This window comes from Biomphalaria glabrata, chromosome 6, assembly GCF_947242115.1.
Source record: "Biomphalaria glabrata chromosome 6, xgBioGlab47.1, whole genome shotgun sequence".
Taxonomy (NCBI): domain Eukaryota; kingdom Metazoa; phylum Mollusca; class Gastropoda; family Planorbidae; genus Biomphalaria; species Biomphalaria glabrata.
In genome coordinates, this window is record NC_074716.1 from 27,567,033 (window position 1) to 27,593,587 (window position 26,555).

General features: G+C 34.8%; 1 protein-coding gene across 4 annotated transcripts in view; it reads right to left on the bottom strand.

The window, feature by feature from the left end:
• The window catches only part of LOC106068964 (protein still life, isoform SIF type 1-like), a 239,627-nt gene that overhangs the window by 5,947 nt on the left and 207,125 nt on the right, over positions 1-26,555 (bottom strand). The window contains exons 7-27 of one of the 4 annotated variants that reach the window (XM_056033602.1): positions 20,331-20,461; positions 19,607-19,713; positions 19,142-19,311; positions 17,029-17,126; positions 15,490-15,633; positions 14,906-15,088; positions 14,563-14,792; positions 14,278-14,398; positions 12,894-13,076; positions 12,279-12,459; positions 10,990-11,268; positions 10,596-10,672; positions 10,236-10,388; positions 9,065-9,259; positions 5,787-5,895; positions 5,410-5,586; positions 5,117-5,241; positions 4,589-4,762; positions 3,087-3,280; positions 2,702-2,759; positions 412-434 (exon numbers count right to left, since the gene is read on the bottom strand). In XM_056033602.1, the coding sequence (XP_055889577.1) occupies positions 417-434; positions 2,702-2,759; positions 3,087-3,280; positions 4,589-4,762; positions 5,117-5,241; positions 5,410-5,586; positions 5,787-5,895; positions 9,065-9,259; positions 10,236-10,388; positions 10,596-10,672; positions 10,990-11,268; positions 12,279-12,459; positions 12,894-13,076; positions 14,278-14,398; positions 14,563-14,792; positions 14,906-15,088; positions 15,490-15,633; positions 17,029-17,126; positions 19,142-19,311; positions 19,607-19,713; positions 20,331-20,461 (3,107 nt within the window). In that variant the 3' untranslated portion in view covers positions 412-416. Of the gene's footprint in view, positions 1-411; positions 2,760-3,086; positions 3,281-4,588; positions 4,763-5,116; positions 5,242-5,409; positions 5,587-5,786; positions 5,896-9,064; positions 9,260-10,235; positions 10,389-10,595; positions 10,673-10,989; positions 11,269-12,278; positions 12,460-12,893; positions 13,077-14,277; positions 14,399-14,562; positions 14,793-14,905; positions 15,089-15,489; positions 15,634-17,028; positions 17,127-19,141; positions 19,312-19,606; positions 19,714-20,330; positions 20,462-26,555 lie in introns of those variants that run through there. The other 3 variants (XM_056033601.1, XM_056033600.1, XM_056033599.1) reach the window with 3 other exon arrangements.

Here is a 26,555-nt window from a genome sequence, read left to right on the forward strand (position 1 = left end):
TAATAAGTAATGAATAAGTTTTAAAAACTTAATAACTGTAATTTCAAAATGTTATTAACGTTTGCTGTAACGTTTTTTTGTTTCTAACAATTATCAATTTTGAACATTCTGTGATTTACAGAAAATAAAAAGCTAAAACATACTCTGTAAAGACCACCACATATTTTTAGTCTACAGCACACAATGCTAAGGGCACCAACTACAGAAAGAGGAAAAACATTTGAAAAGAAAATCAACTAACTGAAATCTAAAAAAAAACATAAAACAAACAAAAAAACCCAGGATGAGAAACTAAAAAAAAAAAAAATCATAATAAAAAAACAAACTAAATGTTTTTCTTTCTGTAATTTTTTTCCGTGATGAAACTCTAAAAAGTAAAATTTTTTATTTTAATTTAAATGAAAATCTCACCAAATTTATTTCACATGGCGCAGCTGTAAATGTAAAAAGTAGCAGAAAATTGACTATGCAAGTAGAACCTGCTGAAAAATGTAACATTAACTATTATATAAGTTGCTATCCCCAAAATGTGTAAGATGCCTCAGATTTAGCATAAGCCAAAAAAAGGCTAACCCTTGGTGACACATTTCCAGTAGCATAAGTTGCTAGCCCCATGAAATACATGAATTGTAACAGGAGCTAGCCCAATGTTTTGACTCAGTAAGTTGTGATGAAATACTATCTGAATCAGCTAGTGTCAAGTTGTATTGAGAATCAATCAGACAGTTCAGCTCACACTTATAATAATGCACAAGTCTATTGAGTTTCCTTCAAATATAATCAAAATAGAAATGAGTTGTATAAAGAAAAGCAAGGCTCTAAACTATAATATAAACTTGATATTTGAGTCATTAAATGACCAGGCTTGACAAAGGTGGATAGAGTTAAATGATAAGATCAATATATATTTGAAAGAAATGTTTCAGACAAATGGCTGACCAAAGAACTAAATGTAAAAGTTTGTACAAATAATGTATTAAGAGAAATAGTTCAGATTTGATAAAAGTCAAAAGTTCCTTTTTTTATTATTTTTTTTTTTTTTGCAAATGTGTAGAAATATTGTTACTGTTCAAAAACAACAGATATACAGCTTTGTGTGATACAAAAATATTTTTTGTTTGAGTCATCATTTGGCAAACTTGGGGATTTTACCCGTTTCTGGTGGGATTTTGTTTTCCAATAACATAACTAACACATCAGCAAGCATGGATCATTCTTTGGCAGTGGGGATGATGTGGGTCCAAAAGATGATGACAATAGTTATGGGTCCAAAAAGGTTGCATCCAAACCAGTCATGTAGTTTGTGTGAGAATGTGCCCCTGGTTTCTCTTCATATAAGGGGAGTGAACTTCCAGAGACTGACAAGTTGTAGGCACTCTCTCCCTGTCAGATAGCATCAAGATGAGAATTGCAACTTGACAGGTAGACATTTCTGAGAAACGAAAGCCTCAGTATTAATACTGCATGACAAGCAAATGCTTTAAAATGACTCCCACTCTTTCATTGATGATGGCGTCTTGTCTTAGCCATTTTCTAATTGCCTTCATCATTACCTTATAGAAAAACATCCTTTGGTTACAACTTCTGTTTACTCACTGATAATCGAGTGAACAAATTTATTGTGTAGTTAATAAACATGAACAATATTGCATCATTGTTGAGAAGTGATGAAAGAACATTTGTTTTCTGTTGCAATGTATATTATGTATACTTCATCTCTTGGAGACAAATCCTTTATTTGTATTTCTTTTCTTACTTTACAAGCGTTGTAATCAAACGTAGACACATTGAAGGATTAGGTTGTGGTCCAGGTGATGAGGCCAGCACTATCTGCTGAAAAAAACTGGTTTGTGACTGATGTGCAGTATACTAGGACAGACTTCAGACTTGAGCCCAGTAGTCACATAATGTATTCAGCCTCGAGTTCTTGGGCTGCTTGAGAATTAATCTTTTTATTTATAATTTGAAGTAAAACTCAGCACTCAGTATCCTTCAGAGGAGGGACGCCACCAGGCAGGGGAGCAAACACTACGGTTTTAGTATCACGTCGTGGAGGGGGAATGCTCTCTGCAGAATTGTTACTGCTGCCCCCACCGCTTTTTGTTGAATGGCTGTCCTCTTGCTGCTGACCAGGTTTTAAACTCGTGTCAACCCGTTTCCAGACAGGTGATGATGCCCCAGCCCTGTCTCCTGAATTAATGGAGCTGGAAGAATAGTGAAGTGGGTCAGTGCTGGCGTACTGAAGCTTGGCAGAGCCTGTCTGGCTACCAGTTTGGCTTGAGCAGCTTAAGTTGGAGTTGGAGGAGCAGGAACTGTTTTCCTTATTGTTCTTATCTGGCACTGCTGGCTCTAGGGTGCCAGGGACAAATCCACCAGATTCATCCATCGTCGCTTCATTTAAGTCCCCTATAGTTTTACTCCTAGTCCTAAATGCACTGTCCAGATCCATTTCACTGACCTTGTTGTCCAAGTCCATGGAATGTCTCTCTGCATCGGATGACTTCATTCGTCGCTTAAACAGAGCCAGCTGTGGACTGGACAGGGGGTGAGGATGGGAGGAAGGGGAGGGGTAAGATGAAGAGATCCCCCCAGCACAGTCTGTGTCTGTGGTCAGGGCCATGTGTGTGGGAGAGGTAGAGTAAGGTCTGCTGCTGGTGAGAGGATGATGATGAGTGGAACTGGGAATGATCATCTTTCTTACACTTTCCCTGATAGTCTGCCGGATGACTTTCATGAAATCTGACTTGGCTTCACTGGTACTGAAAACACAAGTGTAGAAAAATAAATTGGTACACATTTAAAATATCTTTCTATTCTACCAATTTCTCATTAACTCTAGTAAATACATTATTTACACAGCATAGAATCTACATGAAAAGGACAAAGATTGTTAATTTATTGTTAATTTTTTCATATAATACTAAACCTATCTGTTCGACTTAACAATTATGTCTATTATTATAGGTAACTTGTACAATTTTCTATTCTATGAGAATAAGTTTTTATTTTTTTTGCAAGATAATTTAAGACTAATTTTTGAAAGTATTTGAACAAGACAAGGCACTAATGTGGAATGTTATACTTACCTATTACAAAACTGATACACTTTTTCTGGCCGACCTTCATGCTCTGATCTGGAGTGGACCAGATCCCACCAGTAATGTCGATCCATGTCACCAACTTTCCCTGTCCTGATCTGTACCTCCTGAGTTGGTATCAGAGTACGAAATCTTTCTGTGGTCTCTGACACTTCAATGAGAGAAGACCTTGTAGACAGGGACTGCAACAGACAAAGAGGTCAAAGGTGAATTCCACTCAGAGTCAAAATATGAATTTAGCCAGAACTGCTGAATCTTAAATAAAAGACCCAATTTTTGAAGAACTTCAACACTGTCCGAAATAAATTTAGCTAAAAAATATTTAGAAGACTTAAGGAAAACTCATTTTTGATATCCTAAAACTTTGTACTAGGTCAAATGAAATTTTATCTCATAAATTACAGATGTTTCTACAAAGAGAAGATAATGCTGTATCTAAAACTTAAGATTTATATTTTAAAAATTGATACTTTAAGAGTTTTCAATAATAATCAATGTTTATAGACCATTTATTTATTTTGTAAACAAGCTAGTATTAAAGTAAAACTCTTATTAAAAAGAAAAACATTACATGTGTTAGTTTAAGCTCTATTGTTGATAAACTGAGTTAAAAAATAGAAAAATTGTACAGAATGCACAAGTAACATTTCTAAATATTTCATATTCCTCATGTCCAGAGTGTCAATCGGAGAATACAAATATCAGAAATGTTAATTTACAATAGGCCTAAATTTACATTGATTAAAAACATTTGAAATAAAAAGACATTTAAATTTATTACTCCTTGACTTACAGAAAAGAAGCAGCCTTAATTAATTATTTATAAAATTTAATTACTCCTTGACTTATAGAAAAGAAACAGCCTTAATTAATTATCTTTAAAAGTTATGCAATAACTAGTCATTGCCTAGTAAGACTAAGATCCACATTGGTTTGTCTAATTGAGCTTAGCTTAGCAATGAAAATTGGTGGTTGATATAAGCTTTTGTCCTATACCAGCAAAAACCAAAAGGCAGATGACCCAAAGGCAGACCATGAATACAATCAGATGACGATGTGGAAGCAGATCTACAACAACTTAAAGAGTTCGGGCATGGAGATGTAAAGCTCAAGAGATATCTGAATGGAAAGATGTGCTGAACCAGGTCAGAGCCCTCCATGGGCTATAATGCTACTGGGAAGGATGGATAGAGTTTTTGTCCCTTGATAAAATGTACATTAAAACACATTTTATTTAATTTACTTTTTTAAAATTTGCTTTTGAATAAAACAGAGTTCAGATTTCTTATCTAAAAAAAAATCTTATCTAGACAAGAGTTTTCTTCTTTTATGTGTTGCTCTGATACAGGAAAGAAATAATGGAAAGAAATAATGGAAAGAAATAATGAAAGAAATAATGGAAAGAAATAATGGAAAGAAATAATGTCAGTAGCAAAGCTGTAAGTATCTCACTAGTTTAAAATGTCAAGAATCAAGAACAGACTTTGTACCTTGGCTCTTTTTCTCTTTAATCTCTCCCTGCATAAAAATGTGACACCAGCCTTGAAGACAAAGACAACATTTTCAAACTCTGCAGACTTCTTCACCTTACCCATATGGTCAGCTATGTTGACCCACTCCACTGTCCCATACATCTGTAGGTCACCAACATTTAGTTCAATTGGCTGTAATTGAAAGGTTTAACAGATTAATTTGATGGCCTACATTCCAGCACTACTAGGCTTTGTATCAACAAGTCAGGAACTAGAAATGGTTTAAAGTTTATTTATTTTGGTGGATAAGAAAAAAAAAAAGAAAATCTTGGTTGGTCCTTTGATAGGTTTCAGAGTTAAAAATTTCAGAAAATGCATGAGCATGATAATTATTATACCTTAGACAGTGTCCTATAAAGCTATTTACTAAATACACATTATTTGCTATCAATTTAATATGAACCAAATACAAAAATGGAAGGACCCTTAACAAAAATTAGTGTAGCGATTCTCTTATTTAGAATACAAAATCAATATGAATCTTACTGGTTTGTGAGGATTATTCTCCTTGTATGACTTGGACAGTTCATCAAATACAGATCCGTATTCATCATAGATTTTCTGCATTTCATTGATATGTTCTGCCACTGCTTCCATGCCCTTCAAGGCCTCTACAACATAACAAAATAGACTACATTGAAATAATTTTTTTCTCATTTAGAATCACAGTTAATGAGAGACTATATTGAATTCATTTTTTAAAGTTTAGAATCACTGTTATTATAAATCTATTTTAATTTTGTACAGCAGTAGTTAGCAGTTAAAATATTATGAGTCACCTGATAAATGGTGATGTTCATCTGTGTCTACATTGGTCATATTGCACAGCTGCTGCAAAAGAAGTGGATATTTCAGAATTCTCTGAATGGGTTTGATGAGATATGATTCTAATGTGGCGGAGTGCTGCTGTTTAGGGTTCCTGGCCCGCAGGAACTCACGCAGAGCTTCGTTGGCATCTGTAATATACAAAATTAAATTTTAACATTACTTTTAAGAAATAGAAATAGAGCTGATCTAAGAATTAAATACTCTTAATTCCATAACTGCATTTTTAGTACATAAGAATAGAATTTTAATTTAAAGAAGTAGAGTCACTCAATTTATAACTTTAACAAGGTCTGGTTAATTGAATTATTTTATACACAGAGATATTTACCTGGATTCAGTATTTTCTGAGACCTGGAGTGACTAGCACAAAAAGAACTGTACACTTTAAAATGGTTGGCGTAGTAGAGGAAAGAACCTCCTAAGGAAAACAGAACTCTCTGAAACGAAAGTTTACAATAAATTATAAAGACAACCAGTGGGCAAATAAAATTCTTTATCATCTAAAAAAAAATGGTTAGCTGACAGGTCATGTGGTATGCTCTTTGGACTATTGGCTTGATGGCTCAAACCCTACCCACTGCCATCCCTCACAGACTGCATGAGGTTTGGGATAGGATCTAATATTCCTCAATTCTAAATGAACATAGAAAACATGTAAAACAAAACAAAAATGCTGAAATTTGAAATTGAACAGAAGCCTGCCCTTATTCATAATTTGAACTGTAATCTAACTCAAGTTATTAGCTTCAGGGAGATCATTCATAATTTGAACTGTAATCTAACTCAAGTTATTAGCTTCAGGGAGATCATTCATAATTTGAACTGTAATCTAACTCAAGTTATTAGCTTCAGGGAGATCATTCATAATTTGAACTGTAATCTAACTCAAGTTATTAGCTTCAGGGAGATCATTCATAATTTGATCTGTAATCTCAGTTATTAGCTTCAGGGAGCTCATATAGAATTTCATGTATGACTACATTCACACTGTAAATTTGCTTGTAAAAGAAATTAAGTCTTCTTCCTCGTTCTCATTTTTATGTTGGAGCGCTCAGATGACTAGACCAATATATGAGATGAACTGCACAGTGGTTTCCAAATCAGGGAGCTCTCCATATAGTTTTCTTTCTATTGGGGTGTTTTGGGGTCAGTGTCCTGTATGGGCCTCATAGTAAAGAGAACAGTTTTGAAGGATATGGTCAGCCTTCTCTGGTGACATTCCACATGAGCAGATTTCACTGGTTCCAATTTTGAGCTTCAGGTACATGTGTTGTCGCATTCTGTTGTGTCCGGTCCTGAATCGAAAGATTAGACGATCTTGTCTGGATCATCTAATTGTAATCTACATGTAATTCATCTAATTCTCTTTGTAAAATATCTGTGTCTTGTGTTGTTTTTATTGTTCTATATATTATGCAATCGTCTGCAAATAATCTGACTTTTGTTCCTGAAGTAATGTAATTCATCTAATTCTCTTTGTAAAATATCTGTGTCTTGTGTTGTTTTTATTGTTCTATATATTATGCAATCGTCTGCAAATAATCTGACTTTTGTTCCTGAAGTAATGCAATTTGGTAAATCATTTATGTAAATTAAAAATAGTAGTGGACCCAAGACTGTTCCTTGAGGTACACCTGAGTTTACTGTTATCGGTGTTGATTTAGAGCCATTTATTATTACAGTTTGTTCTCTCCCTATCAGAAAATCTTTAATCCACTGATGCAGTGGACCATTAATGCCAAAATATTTAAATTTTTTAAGCAAACTATGGTGGTGAACTTTGTCAAAAGCCTTAGAAAAATCTAGTAAGATAGCATCTATTTGTTCATTATTATCTAAGCCCTTTGAAAAATCATCAATTAGTCCTATTAGTTGTGTTTCACATGATCTATATTTCCTAAAGCCATGTTGGTATGGTGTGAGGACATTATGTTTGTCTAAGTGGTTTATGATGTTGCTACATATTATGTGTTCTAGGATTTTACATATGATGCTGGTAAGTGATACTGGTCTGTAGTTTCCTGGGTCAGATTTTTCTCCTTTTTTAAATAGGGGGGTGACATTAGCTTCTTTCCAGTCCTTTGGTACTCTGCCCTGGTTAAGTGAAGCCTGAAAGAGTATTTTGAACACTGGGGCTATCTCATTGCTTAGTTCTTTGAGTAATCTAGCTGGAATACCATCAGGTCCAGACGCTTTATTTGGTTTGGTGTTGGCTAATAGTTTTTGAATTCCATTTTCTTGTACTACTATATCTTCTATGTTGTCTACTTGGTTCAAATTCAGTAATATGTCTTTGTCTCCTGGGGCTGAGAATGCTGATGCAAAGTATTTGTTTAGGATGTTTGCTTTAGTTTCATTATCATTATGTATTATGTTATGTTCATCTTTTAATGGTGCTATGCCTGTTGTTTCCATTTTCTTAGACTTAATGTATGACCATAGGTTTTTGTTGTTATCTTTAGATATTACATTGTTTATGTATTCACTCTGCAGCTGTCTGCTTACTTTTTGGGTTAAGTGTTTAATTTTTATATACTTTTTGTAAACTCTTTCTGCATTAGTTTCTTTAAATTTTCTATATAGGTTTTCCTTCTGTTTACAAAGCTTCTTTAGTCTGTTATTAAACCAGCATTTATTTATTTTGTTTGATGTGTATTTAGTTGCTATATGATTTTCTATAATGCTTTTAAGATGGTTTTTAATGAAATTCCAGAGGTCATCGACTGGTTGGTTAATGTCTTTTTCTAATAAGAATGTTTGTTGAAAGTTTAGTGCAGCTTGGTGTAGTTGTGTTAGATTACATTTATTCCAGAGTAAGATTTTTCTTTTGGGTTTTGTATTGGCTACTGCCTTTATCTGACTGTTTATTTTTATGATCTCATGGTCTGATAGACCAGGGATAATATCATAATCAACTACTAATCATTTATTTTATTTACTATTAGTTTCTTCATTTCTTCGGGATACAGTGCAATGTTTAATTGTAAGTTTGTTCTCCCACTCTTGGGGAGTGTGTCAGCCTTCTCATTTCCTTCTAGTTCTATATGTGCTGGTATCCATTGAATAACAGTTTTTTTTTGCTGTTGTTGTTGAGCTCTATTAGTGCTGTCCTGAGTCATTTTATATAGGAGAAATCAAAGTTTTCCAAGCTTTGGAGGATTGTTTTTGCATCGGTTAGAAAGACAATCTGACTGTGTGGTGTATTTGGGTGACTTGCTAGCTTGGTAGCAGCTAGTTCTAGTGCTTCCCTTTCTGCTCTGTGGCTGTCAGAGAGCTTTTCAGTTGCAATGGATTTTTCTAGTTTTTCTCCATCGGGCCATTCGATGAGTATTCCAGCTCCTCCATTAAGTCAACATTATAATTTTTTTGAGGCCTTACCAAATTTTAAACTTTGAATCAATAGGGTATTAGAATATATTTTCTGTAATTAAATCACAGAAAAAGGTAATTTGAAAATTGTATATTTCAAATATATGAGCAAAATAATGCATCAATCTATTTTATAATGACATAATGCATGATGACATTACATCTTACAAGATCAAGTATTGTTATAACTAGATATTGCATTAATTAACTTTAAAACAACATAATGCATGAACTTACTTTGAAATGAGAAGCATCATTTGTGGTAAAGAAATCTGAAAGTGATTCTACAGCTTCCTCTAAACTGTGAAGGAACCTTTGCTGAAAGGCCACAATCTCCTGAATGTTACCAAACAGCTGCTGAATCTCTCCAGATGTCAGGAAAGTTTCCTCCTTGAGAGGCTCCAGGTATCTCTCTGTCAAACATTTCAAGTCCTGTAATGAAACAAGACAAACATTAAAAATATATATTTTTAAAAAGACGATACCTCCTTTACGTAACTTGTTGAGCGATTGTTTTTGTCTTAAAAATGAATGCATGTTAGATTTAAAAACATTTTTTTACCCTGCCCCTTCCCCTTCTCCCCGAGAAAGACTCCTGGCCCTAACTCTAGATCTAGTACACCCTTTAATATTCCAATGATAAGCATTTAGATTTAGACTTAGAAGACAATGCACAAAATTTTCCTGAACATTAATTTATTTAACAATTGAATCAATAAAGCCTTACAGTTGGAAATTCCCGAACGTGATAGTCCTTTCAAAACCGATGTTGGATCTAGACCTATATTTAGTCTCTAGCCAAATTTACATTTATATTTTTTTTACTTTGAAAAATTATAACAATCAAACTAAAGTTTTCTCCATGTGGCCAATGACCAAGTAATTCTTTTCTCAGTGATCAACTGTTAAATTTTGTAAGAAAATCATTAGAGCAAATTTTGAGATCAGCTGTTCACCCACCCTCCATGAAGGAGTGACGAATAGAGGTATTGTAAAAAGGCTTAGTAATCAAATTTATATTTAGTTGTTTTTTTTAAAGTTTGTTCAAGTTTTTCAATTAAAATATAATACCCCTACATCAGTTGTACTAGCTATCTGGTGCTACAATCCAACAACTGATCATCAGCATTAATACTAAATGCCAGAAACGCATCATGATTTGTTGATAAATGCGAGTTGTATGTAACGTATTGAGAAAAATACAAGGACATAGTAATGCTAATACAATGACTTGACTAAAAGTAATAAAAATGCTGATTGGATTAAGAGCTAAGCTAGTATTGAAAAACCAACTTTAAATGTTTACACTCAGCAAAGGCAATTTTTAAAAATACATAAATAACTTTAAATTAAGTGAGGAAAAATATTTGTTTTGTTAAATGTTTGTAAACAAAAAAAAAGATTTTACTTTGACATAAGCCCGCTCAGTTTCCACCAGTTCCATTATAGCTTTTCTCATTCTTTGTGCATCAGAAAGAGGTTTAGATACTACAGTGCCATCCTCATTGGTTATTGTCAGAGTTTCCTCTTTCCTACATATGGCTGTCACTTCTTCCGCCTTCTGTAAACATTATTATAATGAACTTAGTAAAGCCAGGTTTTTATTTCTGAAAAGTGTGAATATGATGTCAAATGTCTCACCAAAACTTAAATAAGCCTTCTTAATTTTTATGTTTAAAACAGGTTTTAAAAAAATATGGATGCACTTTTGTAATAATTTTCTATGCACAAACTAAAAAAGAAATTAAAAATGAAAATGAACTCTGACCTCTAGGAGTGTATCAATTTGTGCTGGGGACACACTTCGAGATATTCTGTCTTTAGCCACTGACAAAACTGGAACTTCTAGAGAAATAAGCAGTATTAAAAATTAGATACATGATAGTCAGCCTAAGGAGAATAACAAAACAAAACATATTTACAATCGCAATTCAATTGTAATATATTATTTTCTTTATAAATGTCATACAAAAATATTTTTACATTTATAATCCTGACATTAGTCAATAAACATAATCACAAGTATTTGAAAGAGAAAAACAAACAAACATCTTTTGTTTTGAAGATATGCATTACAATCAGTTACAAATAAATAACCTTATTTCACTATCACTCTGTAAGCAATGACACTCTCACAAGAATGCAGAATAAAGAGGTACTACCTTTAGTACTTTTATCTGCTGATGGAGCTGGTACTATTAAGTTCCCCAATGACCTGTCAGACAATCTGGACTGTGCAGGAGGGGGAGGCACCACCATGTTGTTGATGTAGGCATCTGTGTGCTTCTGGATGAAGTCTGTGCGTGGAGGCTGTGTCCTCATGCTGCGTACAGTCAGGAAGAGACTGCGGGACTCATGGAGTAAAGTCTCAATGTAGACCATGTCCAGCTCTGAGACAATTTTACTGTTGATGACCAGAATCTCGTCCCCAACAATAAGACCTGATGATGTACATTAAGACATAACATAAGGGAAAAAACTAAAGCTGAATTATGTCCCATTAGTCAGAAAAACTGGATGGCAGCAGATAATTTTTCAAGCCTAAAAGTGAATTAATTTTTTATCTATATAAAAGGGTCTATTAGTCATATTTATTATCTTAAACCTAAAGATGTTTTTCAAAAGAGAAGACAATTATGCCCTATGTGTCCATAAGTTAATCTAGTGGTGCATGTAAGACTCTTCAACTCTACTAAGAAATTGGTTTGCCTGGCTGATTTAGGCAACCTGTTCTATTCTCTCATGGCACTAGGAAAGAAGCAATACTTGTCCTAGCTGTTGTAATGTAATGTGTTTAAGCAGTTGTAATGTAATGTGTTTAACAGTTGTAATGTAATGTGTTTAAGCAGTTGTAATGTAATGTGTTTAAGCAGTTGTAATGTAATGTGTTTAAGCAGTTGTAATGTAATGTGTTTAAGCAGTTGAAATGTAATTATAACATAAAATTGCTGGGCGAAAACCTGAAGAGAATATTTTTAATAAAATCAAATGTTTAACAGATATATTTTTAGCTCGACAATGAGAAAAAGAATAATGAAAATATTCTGAACCAAATTAATTCAATAAAATTTTCTGTCACAAAAAGTTTCTCAAGTGAATGCTCAGTTATCATACTTCTTAATATACTATGCTACCTCTAGTTGAACAGAAATAATCAAAGCTAGCCTCTTCTAGTGTTGTATTAATGTTATAGGTGGAGACTGGCAAGAATACAATGTTATGATATTCCTGACACACATAGCGTGGATCTACCATTACATTAGCCACAAGAAATGTGTAGGCAGTGCAATTGTGTCAGATGACTTTTTTTCATTCAGAAAACTTCTTTCTAGAACTAATAATATGTACGATAGCAAATATTTTTACCTAATATTTTTAAACTGCAAGGGTTTAAATTTTTGTAATTTCTCTTAAATGTTTTGGTGTTGAATTATTCATTACAGTTAATCACCTCTTCTGTCAGCCACTCCATCTTTGGTGACATCACAGACATAGACCCTCAGCTCATCATCTCTGTCCTGATCATCAGCTAGCTCAGCCTCAACAGCAAAGCCAAACAGTCCATCCTTGGTGGGTTTGGTTAGCTCCATCTGGAATATGCACTTCTGGCAGACTTCTATTGCATCATATCGCTGGTGAATGGAAACCAATGAAAACAGTTAAAGCAATGTAAGTGTGGTAATGAAACTGTATAATGGTTAGCTGCAAGTCCAAAGAGAACTCTAAAGGATGGCTGCCTGCTTTTGTGGTATGCACACTTCAGACTGTTGTCATTGATGGTTCTGAATCTGAACCCTACCCACCTGTATCCTCTGCCATCCTGCAGGAGTTTCCTTATTACTAAACCAATTGTTAATCAGAACTATTTTGTCATTCTTTGCATTTTCCATATGATTTAGGATACTGAGTAATATCTCTGACTGTCTAGTTAATCCTTTTGATCTACCTCTTGAGTAAGGGAGGTAATCTGATTCCCCCCCCCCCCCCCCCCTCTTTTGCAACAGGTTAGAGTAAAATAAAACTTGATGTCAACTAAACATTTCACTCAGTTCTATTATGAGCTCACCAATTTTTTGATATTCTCGTGCTTGTCTGGAATGAGGAATGTGTTATCTGTGGAGCCTAAAGGCTTGATCCTGACATAATGATCTCTGGGATTTAACTGCCTTTTACTGCATGTGATCTCCAGCAGGTCTTGAACACTTGTCCCTCTGTCTACCCCGATCAGCATGGTCTGAAAGTTGTAACACTGAAATGCACAAAGATGAGATTTTTGGGTACACTACAGGGGTCCATCACCAGATTTGGAATGAGTGGCAGGCAACAAACTTTTTCATTTGGGATAAAAAAACATGGACAAGGTAGGAAGTGAGGAGGATTGGAAATAAAAATAGAATTTTAAAATGAAGGTGAGTGGTTGGAACACATAAATAATGTACTTTTTCCACATACAGATCTTAACTTTAAAGTCTAGATGTTTTGAATAGCAGAGGATGGGATGCTGTGTATCCACCATATATAATTTGACTGATACTTGCTGTATTATTAAAAAATTAGAAATGGTACAACATATTCATTACAATGTCTAATCAACAGTGTATACATCAGGATCAAAATATTATGAAGTTGTGTTCAATGTTTAATAAACTTAATTCTCAGCATTAATAAGATTAATAAATAGTAGCAAAAAATAATAAATAAAACAATGCTTATATTACAGTTGACTAAAAACTTCTAAACAAATTAAATTAAATTAAATTAAATAAGTTTTAGTGAAATTTACATCCAATTTTGTTTTATTTTTTAGTGCATTAAAACATTTTTGTTTACTATTTATTATTTTAGCCTCTTAAGTGCTAGACTAGCCTTTCCAGTCTTTGATATAATCTTTACATCAACATATAGTCTTTGTGTATTCTTTACATTACCATTTAATTTTTTTATTTTACTCTAGCTATCTTTCAATTCTAATCCCCTAATTCTCTACTCAAAGCTTATCTTAGCTTAGTACATTTTCTAAATAAACATTTTTTAAAAATTACAACTAATTGATTAACAATTAGTGGATTTTTAAAATTGTTTTCATGGAACATGAGCTTGTATGTAAGTTTAATGAAGATCAGATAAGTATAAGTGGTTGAAAAATCTGTTGCAAAAAATGAAACAACATACAAGAAAACTATAAAGTGAGTTAATATAAGCACAAAAAGATGTTATTAGCTAGCTGCATCTGAATTTTTTCAATCAAATATTTAGTAATATTACTCAAAAGAAGTTTTTGATTACTTAAAAGTCTGAATGTGATAATGAATAAAAAAATATAGCAAAATGAAAAGAATAACTACAAATTCAGCTACTATAGGATAAAATGGCTTTCGATGCGCAAAAAATAAAGAATAAATGAAACTAAAATATAGATCAAAAGGAAAAAAACTGCTAGTGAATCTTACCTGATTATTGGGCAATGTTACTTTCGACAAACTCTCTTGTCCAGGATAATTATCATGTCCAGATTTTTCAAACAGATTATCTAAAGAGTCCGAGTGTGTTTGTTGTGTTTTAAACAAAGCTCTGCAGAAAAAATGGATAAAAAAACATATAAACAATTGCAGAAAGAAATGAATTCAGCATTACAAATTACAAGCCAAGATGAACCCGTAATGTTTTTGAAATATTTTTTTTTGAGCTTAAAAGATTAGCTTAAGAAGAAAATCAAAGTTACAACAAAAACTTACTCTGAACTAGCACTTGAGCTAACAAGAGCAGTGGGTGTCCTTGACCTTGGCTTCTGTACCACCTCTGATCTTGGGGAGAGCATGCCTCCTTTTTGGCTAGTTTTCCCATAGATGTTGGGCAGGACCAGAGGTTTGCGAGCACTAACCAAAGCATGAAAGGAAGTAACAGTGAAGATACCCAGTCTACCCAGAGTTGTCTTGGATGCTTTCGAAGCACAGGCCAAGAGAACCTGGAACATTACACAGAAATTGGATTGATGATGAGATTTTTAAATATTTGATAAACTAATTGAAAGAAACAAGAAGTGAACAAAGTAAAATTCAGTACAATGAATACTGGCACCTTTGGATTTGGCAATTCTGATCCTTGCAGTGATGCTGAGTAACACCGGAACCTATACTGGTCAATGTACAGCTTCTCCAGGTTCTCTTCCCACTGAGCAATCTGCTTCACAATGGCCTGCCTGCTCTTTGGATCTGTCACCACAGTCATCTGAAGCTCGGCCATCTTACGCATTTTAACATCCTAAGAAATAGTTATATATATACAATATACATACATATAAACAATTTAAATTTAACATATTTAAAAATAAAGAAAACAAAACACTATAATGGATATACTGTTGTGATGATTACAAAGATTTAAGACTAGCAAATCTTTGGAGCCTAAGAATACATAGTCATAATAAGATAATAATATTATACACTTAAAAAGTTTCTCAAGAGTAGCTAGTTAAGGTTCTTTAAAAATATAGACATGAATTATATTTTCAAATAGTTTTGAAGAAAATTGTAGAACATTTTATCTATTTCTTTTCACAATTTAATGAAAACTAGTAAAAAAAAATGCTTGAAGACAATGAAAAGAAAAATAAAGCTTCTGTTTAAAAAAATAGGATGTAAATTGGATTGTATTTTTCTCACCAGATCAATGCTAGCATCCAGCTTGGCCAACTCTGTACACAGCAGTTTGAGAGTGTTGTCTTTGCCATGCTGTCTGGCATAGGATGAAGCACAAGCTGAATGAATGGCTCTGATCCAGTTCTCAAGATCTATCTGGGATGAGGCCTGTATATCAAGATAAGGTGGGCAGATAACTTAGTTATTATTTAATAACATTTCTTTTTTTTGAACTTTGGTACTAAAAATATGGTACACAATTTTTTTAATAAAACACTCAAACTTTGTCTTGTTAATGGTATGCATACATCAGCACTAACAGGTGATGGCAAAAGAATGAGAAGGTTGACATGATTCGAGAAACATCGAAGATCAAGTAGCCAGATTTCAAAGTTGAGATTAAACAGTGTGATGTGAAACATTGTGGGGAGTAAAATATCTGTGACATTTTATGTCTCGACAGACAATCTTTTCCCATTGCAACTTCTTGTGTGACTAGAGGGCCAATCCTTGATACACAGCTGTCATCACAGGTTGGGCATATGTAATCACCAGGCGCCAATGCATTTCACCCTTCTTTCTACTACTGCTGTGTATGGCATCTGCAATCCGGGAACCTTTCCTTATGCTCTCTCTCCATGTGGATCTATCCAGTGCCACTTTTTCCCAGCTGCTAGAGTTGATTTTGAAGAGCTTCATGTGCCTCCTGGCACTCTGCTCTTTGCAGCACTACCTCATTGGTTATTTTATCACCAATATATCACATCAAAATCAATGTGAACAAACGAGTTAAACTTTGAAAAAGAAAATCTTTAAAATTGTATGGAACCAACATTCGTGATCAATTAGAAGGTTTTATTGCAAGCAGCAAATATTTATTTCATTGCTAATCACTTCTTTTTCTTAACCAAGATGTGGTTTACCAAGATGGGGGTTTTCATTTGAATAAATGATCACAAAAAATCACCATCTGGCACCCCCTGCCTTTAGTATGTTAAGATCAACACTGGCATTAAATATGAGTGTTTCTCCAGTACTGGTGACAAATAGGTGCTGGTATCGGTTCACTAAAAACTCTATAACTCGATAAATTCTAATTAAAATGACAAATAGGTATTGGTTCATTAAAAACTCTATAACTCGAAAAATTCTAATTAAAATGTCACAATTTTTATTTAAACTTATACGTGTTTCAGTCAACAATAGCTTTGAAACAGAACATGCCATACATGTTTGATAAGCACGTCAGACACGCTAAAAAATGTTTGTAAAATGTTTTACATGTTTCGGAAGTTCCTTCAGAGTTGAAGATAATTACTTCCTAGTCCAAACCTCCCGCAGGACGACGGGGGATGGGAGCGTGCAGGGTTTGAACCCGGGACCATCGATAAATCTGAACGACAGTCCAGCGTGCAAACCGCACGACCAGGCAGCTAATGAGTTTGTTGTAAGGTAAGAGCCATATAATATTGTTTGTTAAAGTATTATATATAAGTCTCTAGATAATCTGAGACTATCCTATCAGTGTTACTAAAGAGCACATGAAAACAACACTGGCATTACCTGAAACAAATAAGCATCTCCACATGCAGAGCTCAAAGAAAAAATGTAATCTCTCTTTGGGTGCTCAGGAACAGCTTGGGCAATGCCTCCTTCAATCACTAAAGGACACAAATGTTAAAATGTTACATTTTGAATTCCAAAATAAGTTTCTACTTCAATACAATTATAAATAAAAATCTTTAAAAGTTTAGGACATTGTAAAGAAAAACAAAGCTTATGAAAGAAAATTTCTTTAAATTTCTATTTGCTGCAGTCTTTGATAGCTAATAATGCAGAAGCCTTAATTTTTAAAATGACAAGTTATCTAAATTCAAAGACATTTAAAATTCTAACATGTACAGACAACTCTTGTGTCCCTCCAGAGAAAGGAAACATAATGGAGGAGAATTTTAAATATATTTTAAAAATAAATAAATATAAAGTGTCAAGGGTCTGCTGTAATTTGTCAGAGAACCACTGCAGGTGCATTTAAGTGGCTTGGAGCATGCCAAGAGAAAAAAAAATGTTTGTTATAATTCAATTAGTTTAATCAACTTTAATGGCTTCTTTAATAGCCAGTGGTAATTAAATTGTGGAAAAACAAAGTTGATTTCTTAATTGTATTTAATGATTTCATTAGATTAAAAAAAAAACTTGATTTTTTTTTTAAAAACATTCTGTCCAGAGAAAAAATGTATGTAGAAGTTTGTGGCCAATAGCAGAGTTCAACAATTGACCAGGGAAAGGTTAACAAATGACCAGGGAGAGTTCAACAATTGACCAGGGAATGTTCAACAATTGACCAGGGAAAGTTTAACAATTGACCAGGGAGAGTTCAACAATTGACCAGGCAGAGTTCAACAATTGACCAGGGAGAATTCAACAATTGACCAGGGAGAGTTCAACAATTGACCAGGGAAAGTTTAACAATTGACCAGGGAGAGTTCAACAATTGACCAGGGAGAGTTTAAAAATTGACCAGGGAAAGTTCAACAATTGACCAGGGAGAGTTTAACAATTGACCAGGGAAAGTTTAACAATTGACCAGGCAGAGTTCAACAATTGACCAGCGTGAGTTGTGGGTGTGACAGTTACATGGTTATAACTCCATGCATGCTTTAGAGTGCATTGTAAAATAAAAAACTGCAGAAAATATATTTTACCTATATTTCTTTATTATCTTAAATGAAGTAAAGTGGCACACTGAAGATGCCAGGGGGGTGTCCAGGGCAGCATGATCTAACTACAAAGTCCCAATAGAGTACTTTCATATTGCACAAGAACAGTCACAAGTAACAATACAAAACTTAGAGGTAATTTATACGAAGTTAACAACTATAGTGACAGAAATATATGACATTTTATGCAATGTTTTGATACCCATTTTGTTTGTTACAGCCAGCTGCCCCACCTGCCCACCCTCTGTATGCCACTGAATAAGTAGCAGAGGCCAAAAACTTACGGAGCTAGATTCAATCAGAATTTGTTGTCACAGCATGGCCAGAGTTGACGTGACCTAATACTTCTAATAATTAGTTGATGAACTCTCTACTTTTTATTTATTATTTTGAAGAAGAAATCATAAAGCTCTTTTAATCCCGTATATAGTTAAATCTACAATCTATGCAATAGAAATGTATTTCACCATTACAATGTCTTTATATAGTTTATATATAATCTTTAGAGTTCCTGTATGTTTTCTAAAGTTATTAGTTTTTTCCAGATGTTTTTTTCTCCATTCTGATAGACTGGTGGCTAAGTGGTAAAATGCTTGGTTTCCAAACCGAGGGGTCCTGGAGTGGGACTGGAGTCAAATCTCTGAAGACTAGGATTTTTAGTTTTGAGATTTTTAGGATGCCCCTAAGAAACCAAATCCAACTCTGATGGGTACCTGACAATAGAATGGAGAAAGTAAAGGTGATTGGTCATTGTGCTGGTCACATGCCATCATCATTAACAATTGACCTTTAAATCATCATGTGGCCAGCAAGACAAGCACTTTAACACTCAGCCACCGCGCCTCACCCCTTTTGGTACAGTATAGAATAATTTTTAGTGTGGCTATTATTGTAAACTTTCTAATGAGTTTAAAAGCTTGTTGTAAAATATTAAATCAGTAACAAGAGAACCCTACCCAAAATATGCCTTGGTATGATGTTCTCTGTCACAGCGCTCTCTTCATCACAGTCAAAGAACAAGAGTGTTGTCCCCTTGAGACACACCCAATATCTCTTCCAGGTTCGTCTGGGAGCCAGCTCGATCTTCTTCTTCTTGTGAAGCAACCAGTTCTTTACCACCAGCCAACTAAAATGTGACCCCCAGACATTAGTTTTTAGACGGGAAAGACACAAAACAAATATATCAAGATAAGTATAAAACAACAACCTAGGAACGATTCAAAACATTACTTTCTTTTAGATCTATTTTTCTTACATGCAGATGTTTAGGCCTATAGACTTACCCTGTCTAGGCCTATAGTCTTACCCTGTCTAGGCCTATAGTCTTACCCTGTCTATGCCTTTAGTCTTACCCTGTCTAGGCCTATAGTCATACCCTGTCTAGGCCTATAGTCATACCCTGTCTAGGCCTATAGTCTTACCCTGCCTTCCGAATGGCTCCCACCTGGCGAGCATACGACATCTGGGACTCTGTCTCTGTCATGGTGTCTATGCTGTCGTCGCTTCCATCACCTTCATCATCAGACAACTGAAAATGAAATACACAAATCTAGATTCACAAACTTTTAATCTTAGTATAGTTATAATCTTAGTAGAAATGAAGTCACGTGTAGTGCAAATAGGGTCTGTCAAGACAAGTAAATTCTAATAAGAATATAAATCTAGATCTAGTTTATAAAGAACATCTTTAATTGAATATAGCTGTGTATAATGCTTACTTAATTATGTTTACACATATGATTAATGAACCACATGGCACACTAAATCTATCACTAAAGGGAATTCCCGGGGGACATTTCAGAAGTTGTGCATGCTTGTTTCTGTCAATTATGAAAAGCGCGCAACCTGTGACTTCCGCTGGACAAACACGTTTTTTGAGACAGAGATATTTAGTCTCATAGATTAAGGGAACGGTAAGTTATAACCATCAGGACTTTTTATACCAAATTTTCATGAAAACGACAGAGTAGGTATCAGCAGCAACGACAGAGCGTTGAATATAACTGACAACAAATGTTTATGGGAAATGGGAGGAAAGTTTAAAAAAAAAAATGACAAAGAACATGACCTCAAAATGAGTGTCAATACTGAACTGACTATTAGTTCGGGGTGACGACACACAACATAATAGGCCCACCAACTTACATCCGGAGCCAGGTACTGGCGTATCTCAGAGCCTTCGCCCAACTGACGGATTATATCACTCTGTTCACTGGCTCGGCTTTCACTGCTGGCTCCACCAGAACCGGCCTTGGGCTCATGGCTCACATGTTTACCTGCAAAAAAAAAAATAATAATAACAGAAAATCAAAAAGCCTGGTCAATCAATGTCCAACAGGTATAGCTGAAGAGATGAATCAGTCACCACTGAGCTGCATGTCGTGCAGGTTAAAATGTCCATTTATTGCCAGAGAGCTGACAGGCACCACAGACAAAGTCCACTCATCTTATTCATGGTAAACCAGTAACACAGACTAAAAACGCAAAATACCTAGGTGTTATAATAAATGAAAAACCGTCATGGAATCCCCATATTGATGAAACTATTTTAAAAAATCAAACAAGGCATTAGGGTTTATTAAAAGAAATTTCTATAAATCAAATAAGAACATACAACTAAAATGCTATTTAACCTTGGTTAGGCCAAATATAGAATATGCATCCTCCGTTTGGGACCCGTCAACTCAAGAAAACATTAAGAAACTGGAACAGACACAAAACAGAGCAGTGAGATTCATAACAAACGAATTATCAAATTTGACTTGAGTAACACCTTTAGTAAAATCACTAAATTTAGAAAGCCTTCAGGATAGAAGACTCAAAAGTAAAGTATACCTAAAACACTCAACCGTAATCTTCAAATACAAAAACAAATCCTAATAAAATACTCAGAAAGACACAATATGTAATAGATCTAGATTTTAGACCAACAACAATAAATCGATTAGAAATATTTTTACCTTTTTTTTTTTATTTAGTGCAATTTCCTGCTTGTAACTTTCTCACTACGTTACGATCCTATCGCTTGTCTGGACCAGTTGGGAAAGTGGTGGGGGGGAGAAAGAAGGCGTATCTTGGGAATGATACCGTGATCGCTTTTTAAAAGTATTGACCACTGTACCGGAGAGTGCTTACTAAAATAAAAGGTTTTATAGTTCTATAGTGTTAGTTTCACATTTTAAAGTAAAGTATAAAGGGGACTAATTCTACTTATACCGCCACAAGTACAATTTCTTTCCCTTGCTCGAGATACTAAACAAAGCAATTACTTACCAATAGTTCATTAACTAGTTGTTTTGTTTTTTTTATTCTTGTGTTGTCAGGTAAAAAAAATAAGTGTGCACAATTTTAGCTTGATCCGAGATTGGATGTGGGAGAAATAACGTGAACAAACTTTTTTACAAGACAGAGTGAATTGATATAAGCTTTGTCAAAAGAAACCACCTATTTTTAAACTGGACTCAGTCCTATTGGTGAATATTATTATTTTTGGTACTAAACATTTCAATGTGTTTCTTTAGTGCACTGAACAAGTTAACTTCTCTCACTAGTTAGAAGTTCACAATTATTTTAGAAAGGGTCTTGAAATATAAACCAGCAAACCTTCGACAAGGTCAACTGTCAAAACTGGAGACCACTCGGTATATTGATTTAGCATGGATATCATTACAGATACTATATAGTAGGTATTAGTCCCAACCCATTTTTTATGGTTTAATCCATAGTAATGAAACATGGAAAGCCTGAAAGTGAACGCGTGACAGTAACTGAGCACTAATTGGTGTGGTCTGACATCAATATGGTCTACTCTCTCTCTCTACTCAATCGCCTCCCATCACTGTCTTTCCCTCTGAGAGCATCATCTTCATCCTCTTTCTCTCACAATACAAACACATGCACAGACCACGTACCATTGTAAAACCGGCACTAACCTCATCCTATGATATTGTTAACACCGTGCTCAGGGCTCTATGCCGAGAACATCGGCGGCCTGCTCTTCCACAGAGATTGCAAAGTTAGAAATCCTAGGCTGGTTTGACTACTAACCACTTTGCCAACATTGCATTGCAGCCACATACTTAAGACGTGAGGTGTAACTTTTTTTAAACCGAAATTTGCGTTTCGACACCTATTTTGCCTTCCATATAGACTTTGAGGTAACACCCCCGCCCCCTTTTTAGCGACTCTGTGGACATTCCTAAATTCAACCCTGACACATATTTTCTCTTTCTCACACACTCAAAGGTCAATTTCTTGATAGGTACTTTTTTTTGCAGTGTCAAGATGACCGAAGCAGAAACCAATGGCCCATGTCAATAGCAGGTATAAACAGACAGTACAGCTTGTGGACAAAAACAAAGCGACGTTCAATCAAAGCAACAATCAATAGACTTCTTAGCGATAACCAACAGACTTAAATAGACTGATCAAATCCAGACTTCTTAATAAAGTTTGGAGAAAATATTGACATTCTAAATATTGACACACTTACACAGTTCCCCCCCCCCAAAAAAAAAAAAAAATCTGGAAGATGATTAAGTGATTTTTGCCCACAGAACAAAAAGACAGCAATGTCATATCAGTCGTAGACCTACTTAGATGTAAAGTTACATACATAGGTACATGTGTATGTGCATACAATATGCAGAGATTTAAAAAAAACAGAGAATACTAGCGTTTGAAAGACCATTCTAAGTAGCTGTTGTACATACGAGCTCATAGTGTCTAATTACGTTCATGCTGTGATGACAAAATAGTTGATGAAGTCTTTCAGATCTTGTTAGAAAATGTATTGGGGGGTGGGGGAAACGTCGGCTTAGTTCACTTGAAAAATAAAAGGCCTTGTTCACAGGACTATTCGAGCAAGATACAGGCAATGGCGAAATGAGAAAAATATGCATTTCAGTCCACCACTCTTAGGTTCCAAAATCTCTAAAAGTAAAGTTTAACAGGGCTAAACCAAAGGAGATGTTTTCCAACCAAAAAAAACAAAAAAAAAAAAAAGGGGGGGGGGTGGCGCTTAAAAAAAAAACAACAAACGAAGCCCAGTCGAAAATATCCAGATCTAATGAGAAAAACCCAGCGACCGATGTTTTCACGCAGTCGATAAGCTACTTCTCTTTCCCGTTTAAATAATCGATGTTCACGGAGTTAACAAACGAGAAAATCAATTTCTTGATATTGAAAGATTGTGAGAGTAAGCAAGAGTAAGAGAGAAAGGAGAGAGAGAGAGTGAGAGGGGGAGAGGGAGAGAAAGAGAGTACACAACTAAATGACAACTATCTCAGTGTCATGTCCTTGGAGTTGGACTAACACTCTAAAAGTCTTAATGAATGCCAAACTTTTGTTGTATGAGACCAGAGGTTCAGGGGACCTACAGAGTCAGGACTCAAAAAGTTTCGATGTTTCTACATTGCCATTTATGTCCTAGGTCTTGAACTACATTTGCACTACAGACTGTTTATTTAATGACGTCTGATGTTGCCTGTCAGACAACTCGAGTAGTCTCTTTAATAGTATCGCTATGTATTAAGGCGTCTTCTGGAAGTCCCACCCAGTTCACCCTAACCAGGTCAGATGTCTCGGACTGACTGATTGAATTATGTCTATGTACTCTGTCATGTACTTTGGAAGCTACAAACATTGGGACTATCGACACTAGCTCTAGTTGAGCATCACCGCCCACCATGTCCTTCCCCACCATGTCCTTCCCCACCATGTCCTTCATACTTTTTCAAGAGGCCTGAACAAGACTCTGGCCACAAAACCCGCCTATAAAGAAAGACTACAAAGTGCATGTTGCCTTTTCTGGAAACCACTGCGCGGTTCATCTAGCATATAGGATTACTGAAAAGTTAGAAACAAAGTCAACGAAACAATATTTTTCTTCTCGTTTTGATAATAAAAATGTAATTACTCTGTTTACATACATCTCAAGGACAAGTACTGTCCTCGAGATGCAACAAAAGGTAGGCTATCCATTGAAACATCTCTCACACTTGACAGTCGCTTCCGTCACAGTTTGAGTTGAGAATAAGGACTAGAAACTGTTGCAAGTAGATTTAGTCTAACGTGAGACAATCAAGGATCGACCAAGCAAAGAAAAAAAGAATACTTTTTAAAACCAAAGATTATCTAAGGGGAAATAACCGCTAATTACTGCCATTTCTGTAAAAATTATAGGGTTTAGCTTCCTTTTGGTTATATTAAACAAAATTAATTTATTAGTACTTAATGATTACCTGGTTAGTTTTTGGACTGATTTGTGCATTGTTATCGACTATGAATAATTGTGCAAAATTTCAACTTGATCCGAGAAAGTGGGAGAAAAAAATGTCGAAATGTAATAAAGGAATTAAATCCATAATTATATGTATATATATATATATATATATATATATATATATATATATATATATATATATATATATATATATATATATATATATATATCATTAAGTAGCATTTATTCCCCTTGTTTCGAAATAAAACAAAATAATTAATCACCAACAATTAAAAGAATTTTTTTTTCTGATTGATTCATGTCTTGTCAGGTTCAATGAATAATTGTGCACAGTGTCAACTTGATCTGATAATTGGAAATGGGAGGGAAAACAACATGTCCAAACTTTTTACCATAGAGACAGAGTGAGTTGATATAAGCTTTGTAAAAAGAAAAGGGCTCACAGTGCTTGAGAAAGCCTAACTTGTCTTAATAGAACAAATGGTCAACATCCCATTTAATTTCTAACGAATCATTGGATCAATTGTTTAAATCAAATTTTGTTAAAACAAATAGATCTACCATTATACTCTATTCTAGAATGCACCATTTAGATTATAGAATTTTCAAAACTTATTAGGCTAGGGAAGGTTGGAAGCTTGAATACTAAGACTGGCACAGCGGAAGTAGCCAGGCCCCACTCCACCAACTGTATTGACATTAGCTGAGTGGGCGACATCGTTACGACCATAGCTGATGCCCAGGCATTCATCTCATTTGATTTCTTTGATATGATACATAGTCGATTGACTGAAGGATGCCATAGACGGACAAACGAAGTCTGGACAGAAAAAATAGACATGTACAATGACATAGATCTGGAGCTTAATACATTATGGAGAAGAGAAGAAATGATTTGAACAGATGATTGCAGTGAAAACTTCGCCTATAATCATATTAAAATCTGCAAATGGCTTCCGGTTAAATTGCAAATGGCTTAATAATTCATTCCAGTTAATGCAATGAAAATAATCGCTTTAATGGTTAAACGATTAGTTTTGCATTCAGACGCTAATTAGCAGAAACATTTTTTTTTTTTATGTTTCAATGAATTCCACATGAAATTCATTTCCTCCTACAGGTGGAGACAATTGAACTGGACAAACATTTCGCTTACCTTTCTTTCTATGTATACGTTTCTGTTCGTCCCTTAAACTTGTTGAAGTATTACTAGATACGCCTTTTTTTTTTTAATAGATCTAGACTTCTAGACCAATCGGTGCGATTTGAAATGTTTAACGCTATTTCATGCTTTTAGCTTTCTCAATACGCTATGATCCTATCACTATCATCTAGACCAATCGGAAATATCGTATGGAGGGGGTTGGGAGGGAAGAAAGGGATATATGGGTGAATTTTGCCGTAATCGCTTTTTAGAAGCATTTATTTAAAAAAAAAAGGGGGGGGGGGACAGCTGAATTCGAACTCATGGCTCAAGCCTTCTTTAGCCGACATTCTAACCACTCTGCTAGTAAAGGCCTTATGAAAATACAAGAGTGTACATTTATCTATTGTTTGTTTCAAACTTACTTTAAAGCGGCTACCTATATAGGGAACTAATTCAACTGGTACCACCCCTTCAGTTAAGTACAAGCTTTATCCCTTGTTCGAGATATCAAACACAATAATTAATTACCAATAGTTAATTAACTAAATTGTAATTTATTTATTTTTTGTACATATTCTAGTGTTGTCTGGTAATAGAAATAATTGTGTAAAATAACAGCTCAGGATGCAAGGAAACGCCTGGCGTCCACACTCACATTCATACATAGAGGTATATATAGGGTTTTGGACAACTTTGGCCTCACCCCAAGGTTCTAGATCGAACAGTGACCTCCACTAAAAGGACATTATTATATCTGGCTCTCAACATCCTCGTACGTTCCAATCTGACCAACAGACACACAACTCGGAATTGTCAGCCTTTTTTTTTTCTTTGGGTGTATTTTCCATGTACCTGGAACTTTTGCCCCCCCCCCCTCCCCGTCTCTCACTTTTTGTTTTAACTCCCCACCCTCCCTTTTGCAAATGACTTGTGACCGTGAACGCTCTCACTGAACTGTGATGTGAAGGTGTTGCGAGGC